Source organism: Nerophis lumbriciformis, linkage group LG01 (assembly GCF_033978685.3).
Source record: "Nerophis lumbriciformis linkage group LG01, RoL_Nlum_v2.1, whole genome shotgun sequence".
In the NCBI taxonomy this organism is placed as follows: Eukaryota; Metazoa; Chordata; class Actinopteri; order Syngnathiformes; family Syngnathidae; genus Nerophis; species Nerophis lumbriciformis.
In genome coordinates, this window is record NC_084548.2 from 51,962,893 (window position 1) to 51,977,183 (window position 14,291).

At 40.5% G+C, this 14,291-nt stretch overlaps 1 protein-coding gene across 3 annotated transcripts in view; it reads right to left on the minus strand.

Moving 5' to 3' along the window:
- Nucleotides 1–3,973: 3,973 nt before the first annotated feature.
- Nucleotides 3,974–14,291, minus strand: part of wnt10b (wingless-type MMTV integration site family, member 10b) — a 46,210-nt gene continuing 35,892 nt past the window's right edge. For all 3 annotated transcript variants that reach the window (XM_061985998.2, XM_061986016.2, XM_061986007.2), the window contains 2 exons: nt 6,038–6,480; nt 3,974–5,220 (listed from right to left, as the gene is read on the minus strand). In XM_061985998.2, the coding sequence (XP_061841982.1) occupies nt 4,720–5,220; nt 6,038–6,480 (944 nt within the window). In that variant the 3' untranslated portion in view covers nt 3,974–4,719. The remainder of the gene's footprint in view (nt 5,221–6,037; nt 6,481–14,291) is intronic.

Below are 14,291 nucleotides of genomic sequence, written 5' to 3' on the forward strand. Positions count from 1 at the left end.
TTCCGGCGTTGATTTGACCATTGAATGTTGGTAATTTCCCAACCAATATTCTGCAACACAAATACAACGTTGAACAACATACTTTTTGACAACGTTGATTCAATGTCAGGCTGTGACGTTGATTTGAATTATGAACTCGGACATGGAGGTTCTGATTCTCATCCCAGTCGCTTCACACGCGGCTACAAACCGATCCAGTGAGAGCTGAAGATCCTGGCCAGATGAAGCCATGTCACAGGGTCTGTTCATAATGTTTATGGACTGAATTCCTCGGCACAGTCAGGGCTTTGAGGCGATTCGGTGCTTAAACGTGTCTTACTTAAAAAATGGAAAACATACAAAAATGTGTTTAAAAACAATGCCTTTATTTTTACAGAATGTTGTGACATTTTAGTTAAACAAAACAGGACTTTAAATACTTCAGTGATATAAATAAAATGATTATTAAGTAATAAATTCAATAATGTGAAATAAAATCCACAACAAGTTGTCATAATTGTCGCATCAATACTGGCAGCTATACAAAACACAGAGAATGTGCAAAAAATTAAAAGTGGACTCGCTCCAGCAGTAATGTTGATGTTCTGAATGCACCTTAATCACCGTGACATGATTGGTGCATAAAGAGGAAGTGTTGTGTTGCTGTTGTGACCAGCGCTGCAGGGAAATGTGTGTGCATTTATAAAAGTCAGGACTGCTGTTGTCCATAGGGATGGGAATCTTTCAACAACTCACGATTCGATCTGATTCCGATTCTCTGGGTGAGGATTATATTCAGAATCGATTCACGATTCAACTTGATTCTTTATTAAAAACTACTCTCGCAATATGGTATTAGGGGTAAAAATATGATAAAACAAAACAAGTTACAAAAAGCTCCTTTTAGCAACTGACATATGACGAACATGTGCAACAAGTAAACCGGGGAAAAAAACATATTTTAAAACAAATATGTTTTATTGATTCATAGAAAAGTCCATCCGTCCATCCATCCATCCATTTTCTACCACTTATTCCCTTCGGGGTCGCTGGAGCCTATCCCAGCTACAATCGGGCAGAAGGCGGGGTACACCCTGGACAAGTCGCCACCTCATCGCAGGGCCAACACAGATAGACAGACAACATTCACACTCACATTCACACACTAGGGCCAATTTAGTGTTGCCAATCAACCTATCCCCAGGTGCATGTTTTTGGAGGTGGGAGGAAGCCGGAGTACCCGGAGGGAACCCACGCAGTCACGGGGAGAACATGCAAACTCCACACAGAAAGTTCCCGAGCCTGGGATTGAACCCAAGACTATTCAAGACCTTCGTATTGTGAGGCAGACGCACAAACCCCTCTGCCACCGTGAAAAATTATGATTTGATTCAGAATTGGAATAAAAATCGCTGTCCTGTTCATTCTATTTACAATTCTTAAATGCAAATCAAAAAACAAATTTCGGGCCAATTTTTCTATTTTCATTTCTGAAACAAAAGTTTAACAACAATTTAATGAGACTTTTTTAAAACAAAAATAGGACTCCTGCTGAACAAAAATGTTAGCGTTATGCTAAAAAACATGCTAAACGAGAAGAAAAGGTTAAATACTGCTTCCGGTTCAATTTGTCATCACAAAGATAACCACGCATTTTTGCATTTTGGATTAACATAAATTGGATTTTTGTGTTTATCTGGAAAAATAAAAATCCATAAAAGGAAAACAGCACAAAATCCAATTTTATGGCAATATTTTAATGAATCAACCCTTTTTGGTGTTTTTAAAACCTGCCATATATAATAAAAATAGAAAAACGGCCCTAATTTAGTTTTTTGATTTGCGTTTCAGAATTGGAAATAGAATGAATGGAAAGTACACGGACCAATCGCACATTTCTTCCCAGTGTGTTTACAGCCGATTACGTTGGCGCCAGTGCCATAATGGAACTTTTGTCACACATCCCCTGTCTTAAATGCAGTTACAAAGGCGTCATCCAAAGATGTTTGGGTTCACACGTGTGCACAATATTTCCATTTTTTTTAAATTGTTAACCGCCATAAATCTTAAAAAGTGTCTTCATTTTATCAACCAGCCTGAGTCTACATCACAAACAGGTAGAGTCATATTGACATTTATTTATCTGCAAAGCCAAACAGGACATAAAACTTTTTGAAAGTGGTTTTTTTTTGTACTTTTTTTGCTCAAATTTCTGAATGAACTTCAGTTTCAAATTTCTCAGTGACTGACATGTTTTTTTTTACCCTTTTGAGGCCTTTTTATCAGATGGTGTCATAAAATTAAATGAGCAAAATAACTCAAATTATGCAAATTTATACTAATTGACAACTGTGCCATCATTTGATCAAAAGGCCTTTAAAGTATTAAAAACAATGACATGTTTGGTACTTTGTGTCGGGCTGAAATTGACAGAGATTTCAGAAGAAAAAAAGATTACATGTATGATACTTTGTTTGGGGCTGTAATTATTTCAGAGATTTGCGCAAAGAAAGTCAAACAAATCATTTAAAATGTTAGCCATTTGAAAAATTTAAAGACTAATGTCCTGTTTGGCTTTGGGCAATTGTAGAATAACTGCCAGTGCTTTGTACACCTGTGAAATAATTGAAAAGGACAACAAGTCTGCTTTTGTTCCCTGAGGGTTAAATATGATTCCTAATACAAGTGGCTTCTGTGACACTTGATGTGACTCCAGATGTGTTTATCAATCCGGTGGTTGAAGGCAGAGTAGCGAAGCGGGGACCAGATGTTTGCAGCTGCACACCAGATTACGGGGTGGAGCGGATGGTGGGGAGAGCATGGCGGGTTTTGTGTGAGCTGAGAGTTTTGGCGAAGGTTACAGGGGGGTTACAGAGGGCCCGGTGCGGTGGTGGTGGTGGTGGTGGGGAGCTTTGACTTAAAGGAAGCTTTCCTCTGAAGTGTCTGCCAGCGTGCACCCCAGCAAACACAATCACAAGTCTGGTTGGTTCTGCTAGCTGAACTAATGAGGGCCTGCATGAAGAGGACAGGGGCTTTGATGTTCTGGGTAGCTGCTTCCTTGTGTTTTCTCTGCGGCTCTCCTTCCCGGGCCTTGTCCCCACATCAAAAATGAAAGGGGAGTTGAGAAGCAGATGTTTTGAGGCTTGTATTCATACAGAGTGTGCGTTATGAATCCCTTCCCCGTACCCCCGTTTGTCCTTTGCTACAGCGCGGATCTATCTCTCTATCTTTGTATCCAGCTAAACACACTAAATCGCCTCACTTTATACATATAATCATAACGTCAATCATAGCGGGCCGCTTTTATCTCCCCCGACTTCCTCTCTCTCTGCTTGCCTCTCTTTAATTTCAACCCGGTCTGGTTGTCATTACTCGGCCGCTGTCGATGTGTTCCTGGTCTGCAGCAATGAGGGAAAGAAAGTCCGTCCACCAACCTCTGTCCGACACATGGTAGAAGCAAGGACAGGAAATTCGCCGTTTCAGCAGCTCTGGGGTGAAAGGATGAAGGATGAAATGCAACGCAGAAATCCAGAACCTTATCATTCCCAACCAGTCACTGTCTCTTTCCCCCTCACTAAGCAGTCCATTCAGCCACCGGCGCTCTCATTCCTCAGGAGTCTGGAGGTATTTACCTAAGTCCATACAAACAGTACTTCATTGGCGTTAAATCCAGTGGCAGGATAGGCTTCCCGTGCAGACGTCCAAGATATTAAGGAAGATGCAGCTGTAATGTCAGACTGCTGCCGACATTAGAATTTTGCTGATCACAATTCATGTGTGCACTTTTTGTCAGTACCTGCGTGTCTTACTGCACATGGTCCATTGCCGAGGAAACAGGGTTACGGCGCCTGAGCAGCACGTTCCAGTGACTTCTATGAGCTCTGGGCAGATGATCTCTGATGCAGCAAAGTCTCTCTGCTTTCCTGATGCGACTCCTCAGTAATAAAAGTCATACTCTAAGGAAACAATATACCCTGCAGCCATTAAAAGCCCCTCTCACAGCTATATAAAAAAAAAAAGCTCTTGCCTCCAAAATCTGTGCCGCATTGAGCGCTCCCTCTTTCACACAGCGACAGGCGTGCATCAGTGCATGACTAAAAAACACGAGAGCACAGTGAAGATTTCTTAGCAAAGAGTCACACATGACATCAGCATCGTTGTCACAAGCAATCTCTTCCATGAAGTAATTGCTCAGTCACAGAATTTATTTAAAACGGATGATTTCCCGTCTTTAAATGGAAGTATACCAGCTACAAAGGTTTTGCATATGTCCTTCTAAATCTGTGAAGGAAGCAAATATCTAACTTAATTATGTAAAAAAAGACAAGTTCCAATTTGTAGTGCTATCCAAGCCACAAGTGCTATATATACAACTATTGTAGCAGAGTTGAAGATGCTTCTAAAATCAGCCCCTTAGCCACTCGGTAATTGCATTAATACAAATAGATTTACATATATACATGTAGGCGTTAAAGTACATTGCTACTGTACAATGAGGGGAGGCAGCATTTTGCTGGGCTCTCTTTAGTGGTCTATGATTGCGACTTAAGCATCTACTCCAACACCTCTTCAATCGTTGACAATAACAGCAGCTATAAAAGGCATATACACACCTGACACTAGTGAGGAGAGAAAAGTGCCCCACATTGTCAGATATAAGGCGCAAAACAGCAGAGGGGATTAAAGGAGATTTTGAGCCCCAAAAATGTCTGTGCAGTCAGGACAGGACAGCGTGGTCATTTATTTGCACACGCTGATCCATTCCGTGATGCGACACTCCTCACACAGCACGTAGCAGCACCAGTGGAACCTGCAGTTGCAGCGTTGGCTGTGAGTTTGTTTCAATATGTTGTGTCCTCGGCCGCAGCAAAGCGAGCCGCAGCTGTCCGTGCTGTGGCCCGTTTTGTTGCAGATGCGTCCCTGTGTGCCCGGGGAGTCTATGGACGCGTCACCGTCACAAAAGTCGGGAGACTTCTCAAAGTAGACCAACTCTCTGGATACGCTTCGACGACGGCCTCTGTTCAGTTCGCCCATTCTCCTGCGGCCGCCGTTCCCTGTTCGGGTATTGAAAACGCCGTTGTTTTTGTTCTGGGAGTTGACCAAGAGGGCCGACAGGAACTTTTCCTTGAGGATCGAACCTACGAGCCGGAACTCTGGGGAAATATGCCAACATGTCTTGAACTGGCAACTCCCTGATGTGCCGTGACACTTGCACCTTCTTTTCACGTTGTCAGCCACTATCTGAGGGAAGAAAGATAGTAGAAGATCGTAGATGGTCGCCCTCAACAATGATGCACACCATATGGATACAAATATTAGGACACTTGTCCATTATAACTACAGGATCAGGGTTTTATTACAGCTTTCATGCTACAGTGAAGACTTTGGATTTTGGAGGGTGTCGGTGGGAATTAGTGTTGTCAGTTGGTCCAAAGAAGTTTGATGTCTGCGCCCTCAAGTTGGGCTGCAATGATTCATCACTTATTTGGTTAGAAAAAGCTTTAAATTGTATTTAGTTTAATGAGTTTAATGATTAAAAAGTTCTCGAGACTGCAAGTGTTGTGGCCTGTATGTGTGTTTGTGTGCATGTGTGGGGACAGCAAGTGCTGAGAAAGATTGCTCAAAGAGGAAGAAAGAGAGAAAAGGGCCCAAAGAAGATGAGAGAAGTCGTGAAAGGTTTTGCGAACACTTCAGACTGCAAAAGACAGACATCGTAGTAAAATGTTTGGACTATCAAGCAGAGATGGTATTTCACAATAGCACTACATCGATGACGCAGCACATTACCAGAAAAATATCCTATATATTTAGGAGCAGCAAACAAGCAGAAACAAGATAAAAGTCTATTTTGGTCGCTCACGCCATCTTATATGTTTGACTTGCAGCATGAATGTTTTATTTAAACACGTGAGTACCTGTAAGCATTGACAGTTAGTTAGTTTTGTTATCTGTTCCCACTAAAGCATTCAAAGAAGACTTGATTGATTATTAAACTGATTAACATGTGTCCCAAGACTTATGTGAATACAATGTCCATTTCAAAACGTTAAATGCTCACCTGTCGTCCCACTCGGTTGTTATGTATCCTCATACGAGCGTGGATGTCTCTGGAAGCTCCCCGAGAGTCCAGCCACTCCCTGGAGAAACGGTCCCCAAAACGAAATTCATGGTTGCAGCCCCCCCACTCCCATGTCTCTTGCATGGAGGTCAGCTCATCCTGAAAAGGCTTAAGCCCCACAGGGTGGTGGACAGAGTGTAGGTCAGCAGGCAGGTCGTCATGGTGACCTAAGGGTAGCGAGCGTGCCATAGTCATCCCCAGTCCACCCTTCTGCAGCGTCTGCAGTTGCATCTGTGTGAGCTTCAACCGCAGCTTGTCATCGTCCTGGCGACGCTTGCCCTCGCAGCCACATCCTCGCAGCTTGCCGATGCTGCAGGCTGAGCTCACGGAGTGCGCCACACCCGCTGATAATAAGGCCATTGTGAAGGCACTCTCACGGAAACCTTGAGAAAGCAAATGTACACTGTAAGTAACGGCCAGTCAAAGCGAGTATAACCTTGTGTAAAACAACCTCTACTCTGAGCCATCAAATGATGGATCCCGATTCTAGATCCAGATCAGTAGCAGACATTAATTACGTTGTCTTTGGTTCATACAATGAAAAACACAGCAAATTTCATTAAAGGTGCCATATGTAATAATTTCATGTCAAGTTATCATTAAATGGCTCTGATATGTCAAAAGGCATTAATAAATCATGTTCTTTTTGAATACCCCTATAACTGATAACAGTAGTTCAGCCGGGATATGCCCATTTCAAAATTAGATTTACAGCCTCGAAATCTTGTTATTGTTTTAATTTCGATGCCCCGCCCTCCACCGTTTAACCAATTAGAAAGTCTGTGAGTGTGTCACATCCAGGTTGCCAGTTACGCACAGCCACCTTCGTCTGGCTACTGTCACTGGTAAAGTTACTAAACATGTCAGACCTTAGTAAATCTAAAAGGCGTTGTTACGATTCTCAACTTATTCATGACAAAGCCAGCAACAAAACAAGGATCTGTATTAGGGATGCCTTTGAAAGATAGAGATGATTGAAGGCAAAGAAGATTTTTTTCATCTGACGCCAAACTTGCTAATTTCCTCGATAGGTAAGTAAGGCAATTACGTTTTCTTATTAATTGTAATAAATGGAAAAGGACATTTCGTAAGTAAACTATATTGTCCAATACAGTTTATGATCTTGTCTAACAAAACTAGTATGTTCGTGCAACGAATGCTTAGGAGCGAAGCACCATCATATTAGTGTAATGCTTAGTTAGCATGCTAGCCCGGTCAATGACACATCGACATTAAGGCTAACGAGGGAAATAAATGCCCGTTAGCTTGTATGTCGATGTGTCATCTCACTGACAGGGCAGAATATATTTTCGACAAATAAAACCTACATGGATATGGGTAATGTCAGTGCCTATTTCGTTCTCAAAATGCTGATACACTGATGAAATGCATTCCAACATTAGCACAGCTAATTGCGGTTTCTGGTACTGTATGTGCATCAAACACATATGGGGTTGTATTTGCTTGACACAATATAATGCATTACATGTAATGATTTTCTACTTTGTGTATTGGCATGGTAGTAGCTGTAGGCTATATGATTTCTGCCTAAAGTGGTTTATGCGTAACGTGGGTTGGCTCATAGAATTGCACTCTGCACTGAAATATGGTGATATGTGTAAATGGCAGAGAATGCAGTGCGTCACTTTGGATGCAACATGGAGTTATGCTGAACCAAATGTGGCGGTCATTTTACTGTTGGCCTTGGTTTGCTATCAAAGTAGGCCTATGTGATTAATATAATTGTGATTATATAATTATTTCAACGGTGGTCCGTGCGGTCAAACTAGACATTCTAGCAGGGTAATGCCAACAATCTGTGCCGACTCCCGATGAAAATATTGCTGCGTAACTTTACAAATACATTTGGCTAATAGACATCAGTAAAATGTGGCATAATTACTTAGTACACTACCTTGCAAGAAGCATAAACAAGACAAACCTACAGCGTAAGACTCGTCGATTGCCATTTGAAGTTCCTTGGAGTCGGATTCGGATTTGGCTGCGTATCTGGCAAACTCAGTCATGGACATGGGGAGGGGACTACAGAATTTTGACTGTGATTGCAGTACCATTTCTGGCCACATTATTATACATGGCACCTTTAAAAAAACGCTTTTAGTTTGATTTGTGTAACGAAAACGATCCAAATCCTAATTCTACATCAGGATTCAGAACATTGTTAAAACATAATCAACTCAACAATGAACATTCAGGTCATACCAAAGCTGGACACCAGATCTTAGCCAAATGCACTAAGAACTGTTTTGAATCAAGCATTTGCACTTGGTTATACCACAGCTGCATGGAAAATGTCATCAACATGCATTCAGAAATATTCTGAGCTATGTCCAGATCCAGATCTGGATTGAGATCTCTGGTAGTTGTGAAAATAGTGACACCAGATTCCACCAAAATTATTTCATAACATTTCCGACTTAAGTCTGTATTACTAAAACAATCCATATACATGTTCTAGATCTGGATTCAGATGACATCAAACGTTAATCAGTTTATCTTCAGTTGAAACCAAAGCTACACACTAATGTTTGTTCAAAACACATTGGAATTACAGTATATCCATGTTAAAGCTATCCAGATATGTACTCTAAACCCAGATCCAAATCCTGGTCGGATGCTAATCATTTTGTTCTTTAGCCAAACTGAATGTAAGTACCACATTTCATCAGAAGTACTTAATTTAATTTGTTTTTCATTCATCTCCATGTTACAAAAACTATCCAAATTCTGGCTTTTGCATACGGATCATGGTCCAAAGTGTTAACGGTCTTTGGGTCACACTAAAGCTGCTCGTCAAACCATCTTTCAGACAGGTTATTTAACTTGACCTCATTCTGATAGTTTGCGCTAAATTCCATCAAGAAAATTAAGTACACTTATGCTCGCCAAGGATATCACTAGGATTGAAAGGTAGGGGGTCATGGCTCCTAGGAGGGCGCTAAGGAATGTGTGTGAAATTCACATTGCAGAAATGTTTCACCGCACCAACATCAGTTTTATTGATTAATGATTATTTCAGAGCATTTTTAGGACCAGTTGGCTCAACCTGTTTTTCTTCTCTGATAGACCCATGCCCTTTCCTCTACTTGATCTTAAAGATCACATAAAAAGCTATAAAATCTATACTAACTAATCGAAATTAGTTCATTAGGTGGAATTTAATCTACAAGCTGGGGCTACATTTGTTCATGAAGAAAGATGCCTGTGAATATATCCAAAAGGAAATTAGTTATGAAACATCCAAATACATTTAGTTTCATAATTCAAAAAGAAATGTTCACTGATGTCTATTATTGCCTGGCAATAATTGATTAGATCTACAGCACTGTACTGATATTGTGTCAAAATACAAGACATGTGAATTACTACTGTATGGACAGCTGCTCCAGTATATTCAGACGCTAACCACATTTGTACAGTACTTATTTACAAAGTACAGTTGACATTTACACCTGGATATTATTTTACTTATGATTTGTGTACAGTGACAAGGTACACTGCGCCTGCCTGTTTTTTTATTGCCTGGTGCACATATGTACTGTACATACATTAGATACAGGAATACTTGGACTGACTAATGTTTTGAGGTACCAGCTGTCTGTCGGTTAATTGTTATGCTATAAACTGAGAGCAAAGATTTGAGTTACAAGCATCCCCGTCTTCAGTTGGCGTTAAATCCTGTACAAAATTAATAAGCATAAACATAGTTTAAAGTTGCACAATTAATGATTATTGACATCAACTTGGTCCTGATTGCCACCTCTACAATTATTTTAATCAAATAATACTGATTTGGAGGGCTATTATTTTTAATTTTAATGTATTTTACACATATTCTTGCTGGTTCTGTGCAAACTTATATGTAATGTAATTATATGTAATTTCTTCAACCTATTGTTGAACTTGTACGTGCTGCCACTATGTCAGCTAATATGAAGCTTCAATGTGTTCTTCCACAACAATGCATATGACACTCAGATCTAAGTGTCCCTGACGGCCTGTTGATTCACTTTGTCACTGCATCAAACAGATCAATGTGTGAATACAAAACAATTTTCTTCAGCTAAACTCAAGACAAAACTGAAATCATTGTCTTTGACCCACAGAAGCAAAGATAAACTATTATTAGTCACCTTGAGACCTTCTCATTGAAACCGAATGATCAAATTAGAAATCTAGGGGTAATAATGGACTCAGACTTGAACTTCAGCAGCAACATTAAGTCAATAACATTGGCAGCTTTTAAATATAATGTCAAAAGCAGACTTAGAAAGTCTAAACCATGCCTTTGTCTCCAGCAGGTTCGAATACTGTACTGGCCTTCTCACTGGGCTCTCTCAGCGAGCCGTAAAGCAGCGGTAGTACATCCAGAATGCTGCTGCTCGAGTCCTGACTAGAACCAGGAAATACAACCAAATTAGTCCAGTGCTTAAGTCACTGCACTGGCTTCCTGTTTCTGAGAGAATAGACTTTAAACCAGCTCTCCTTGTGTACAGGTATTTTCATGGTCTTGTGCCAAAGTACATCTCTGACATGTTAGGACCATATGAACCATTTCGACCTCTGAGAACATCAGGGAGTGGCCTCCTGCTGGTGCCCAGAGTCTGCACCAAACATACTGAAACTGAGTTTCAGTTTTATGATTCTAAAATCTGGAAGTCTTGCTGAAAATGTGAGACAGGCCTCATCATTGGCAATGTTCAAATCCAAGCTGAAAACATGTTTATTTTATTGTGCATATGACAACTAAAAGTATTTTATCTACAGTATTTGAATGATTTTAATGATTGTTTTTATGATGATATTATGTTTTATTGTTGCCTTCTTTTAATTTTCTGTAAAGCACTTTGATTTGCCTTGTGTACGAATTGTGCTCTCTAAATAAAATGGCCTTGCCTTGCCTAATTATTGGGGGGCTGAGAAACTTTTTAGGGGGATGGGGAGGGATGGGCTGAAGATACTTTAGAATTGCTGGGTTGCAATCAGGTGACTTAGAGGGACTTCCGGGTTTCAGGTGATGGTCTAGTGTCCCATTAGGCTACTGTTTATTTGCATTTGTGCAGATTTTGGCGTATTTTGAAAGATTTGGAGGCAAATCATGACAAAATATCTAAAATGGGATATAGTGGATTTATACACTCAAAAGAAAAATTATTTTTGAAAAATGTAAACTATTCATCATCACCAAGACATTACTGCCCGCTATACCCTCACTTAATTTGACACACATGGATTTAGAGAAGAAAAGATTGGAAACACATCATGTCTTTACATCTGGAGTGGTCCATAAATTAAGCATTAATTGGTGAAAGACAACATTGGATTTATTCGTGCATCAATATAACGTACTTGATTGGCATAACGAGTGCCGTGCTGCTGTGATTGTGACGCTAATGAGAAAAAGGATACGTTTTTTGCAGTTAATTTCCTGCTACAAATATTAGTTTGATCTACAATTCATGTCTGCAATTGTTTTTATGGTGTGAAGTTCATATTTTGTCTCATTATTTAGCTATAAATGTCCATGTTGTTCAGCAATGTTTGCTAACCTACGAGAGATCTATTCATCAAAGATATTTTCTTGATGCTAACAAATAGCACCATAGACGCTATAATGTGGTCATTCGTGTGGAATAAAGCACTTGGCTTTCCTGCACAACAACATAAGCTTTTAGTTTCTGTTATTAAAATAAACAATGAAAATACGGTGGATTAGACCCACAATCACTATATTTATTCTTAGGACTTAACATGACTTTAATTTATTTGCACAAGCAGGTCTTTGAAGTTATATTTACGCATAGCAACCACAAACAAATACAGACTAATGTGATCTATTGTCCTTTTTTTACATTTAATTACTTGTTGTTGTTGTTTTACATTAATCTGCTACCAAACACTACTATTGTAGAGAACAAACTCGATTGCATCACAGAAAGTTTCTCAAACAAACATTTTACAAAGTGATCGCTGCAGACACAAGCGGTCCGATTGTATTACACAAGATGATAAAAGTGATATTTTTAGGAGCCATTTCCTTTTACGCACTTTCATTTTCCCCTGACTTTATTACCTTTATGAACCACTTCTTTCGGGACTCTATGAAAGCTCTTTCCTATCTCTCTATTTGAAAGACTGGAACACCCAACAACAGAACATCAATACGGCATTTTCTGCTCAAACTCTACACTCACTTTCACTTGTTTTAACGCCACGCTCAAGCTGCTTGACCATCATGTGAATTAAGCCATGAAGAAGAAAAACGGACGTAACGCATACTTGCCAACCTTGAGACCTCCGAATTCGGGAGATTGGGGGGTGGGGGGTGGGCAGGGTCGGGGGAAGGGGGGGCGGGGTTAAGGGGGAGGAGTATATTTATAGCTAGAATTCACTGAAATTAAAGTATTTATTATATTTATATATATATATACATATTTTGTTCTGCCATTTGAGTACTGGCGAGCGATCTCTGAATCCGGGAACATATCCTTCACGGATTTGTTGAAAACATCCGCAAATGAGAACGGAATGTTGCTTGCAAGGCGGCCCATAATACTGCGTTGCCCCCGCCTTGTGCTTAGCTTCTCTGACCGTTCATGAGTGACTATATCCATTCGGCCACCGTGTTATGGGTTATAGATAAACCTATGGATAACGGAGACATACAGGTAAAAGCCAGTAAATTAGAATATTTTGAAAAACTTGATTTATTTCAGTAATTGCATTCAAAAGGTGTAACTTGTACATTATATTTATTCATTGCACACAGACTGATGCATTCAAATGTTTATTTCATTTAATTTTGATGATTTGAAGTGGCAACAAATGAAAATCCAAAATTCCGTGTGTCACAAAATTAGAATATTACTTAAGGCTAATACAAAAAAGGGATTTTTAGAAATGTTGGCCAACTGAAAAGTATGAAAATGAAAAATATGAGCATGTACAATACTCAATACTTGGTTGGAGCTCCTTTTGCCTCAATTACTGCGTTAATGCGGCGTGGCATGGAGTCGATGAGTTTCTGGCACTGCTCAGGTGTTATGAGAGCCCAGGTTGCTCTGATAGTGGCCTTCAACTCTTCTGCGTTTTTGGGTCTGGCATTCTGCATCTTCCTTTTCACAATACCCCACAGATTTTCTATGGGGCTAAGGTCAGGGGAGTTGGCGGGCCAATTTAGAACAGAAATGCCATGGTCCGTAAACCAGGCACGGGTAGATTTTGCGCTGTGTGCAGGCGCCAAGTCCTGTTGGAACTTGAAATCTCCATCTCCATAGAGCAGGTCAGCAGCAGGAAGCATGAAGTGCTCTAAAACTTGCTGGTAGACGGCTGCGTTGACCCTGGATCTCAGGAAACAGAGTGGACCGACACCAGCAGATGACATGGCACCCCAAACCATCACTGATGGTGGAAACTTTACACTAGACTTCAGGCAACGTGGATCCTGTGCCTCTCCTGTCTTCCTCCAGACTCTGGGACCTCGATTTCCAAAGGAAATGCAAAATTTGCTTTCGTCAGAAAACATGACTTTGGACCACTCAGCAGCAGTCCAGCTCTTTTTTTCCTTAGCCCAGGTGAGACGCTTTTCGCGCTGTTTCTTGGTCAACAGTGGCTTGACACGAGGTATGCGGCAGTTGAAACCCATGTCTTTCAAGCGTCTCTTGGTGGTGGATCTTGAAGCACTGACTCCAGCAGCTGTCCACTCCTTCTGAATCTCCCCCACATTTTTGAATGTTTTTTTTTTTCACAATCTTGACCAGGGCGCGGTGATCCCTATCGCTTGTACACTTTTTCTGACCACAGTTTTTCCTTCCCTTTGCCTCTCCATTAATGTGTTTGGACACAGAGCTCTGAGAACAGCCAGCCTCTTCAGCAATAACCTTTTGTGTCTTTCCCTCCTTGTGCAATGTGTCGATGGTTGCCTTTTGGACAGCTGTCAAATCTGAAGTCTTCCCCATGTTTGTGTAGGCTTCAGAACTGGACTGAGAGACCATTTAAAGCCCTTTGCAGGTGTTTTGAGTTAATCAGCTGATTAGTTTGTGGCACCAGGTGTCTTCAAAATTTAACCCTTACACAATATTCTAATTTTGTGACACACGGAATTTTGGATTTTCATTTGTTGCCACTTCAAATCATCAAAATTAAATGAAATAAACATTTGAATGCATCAGTC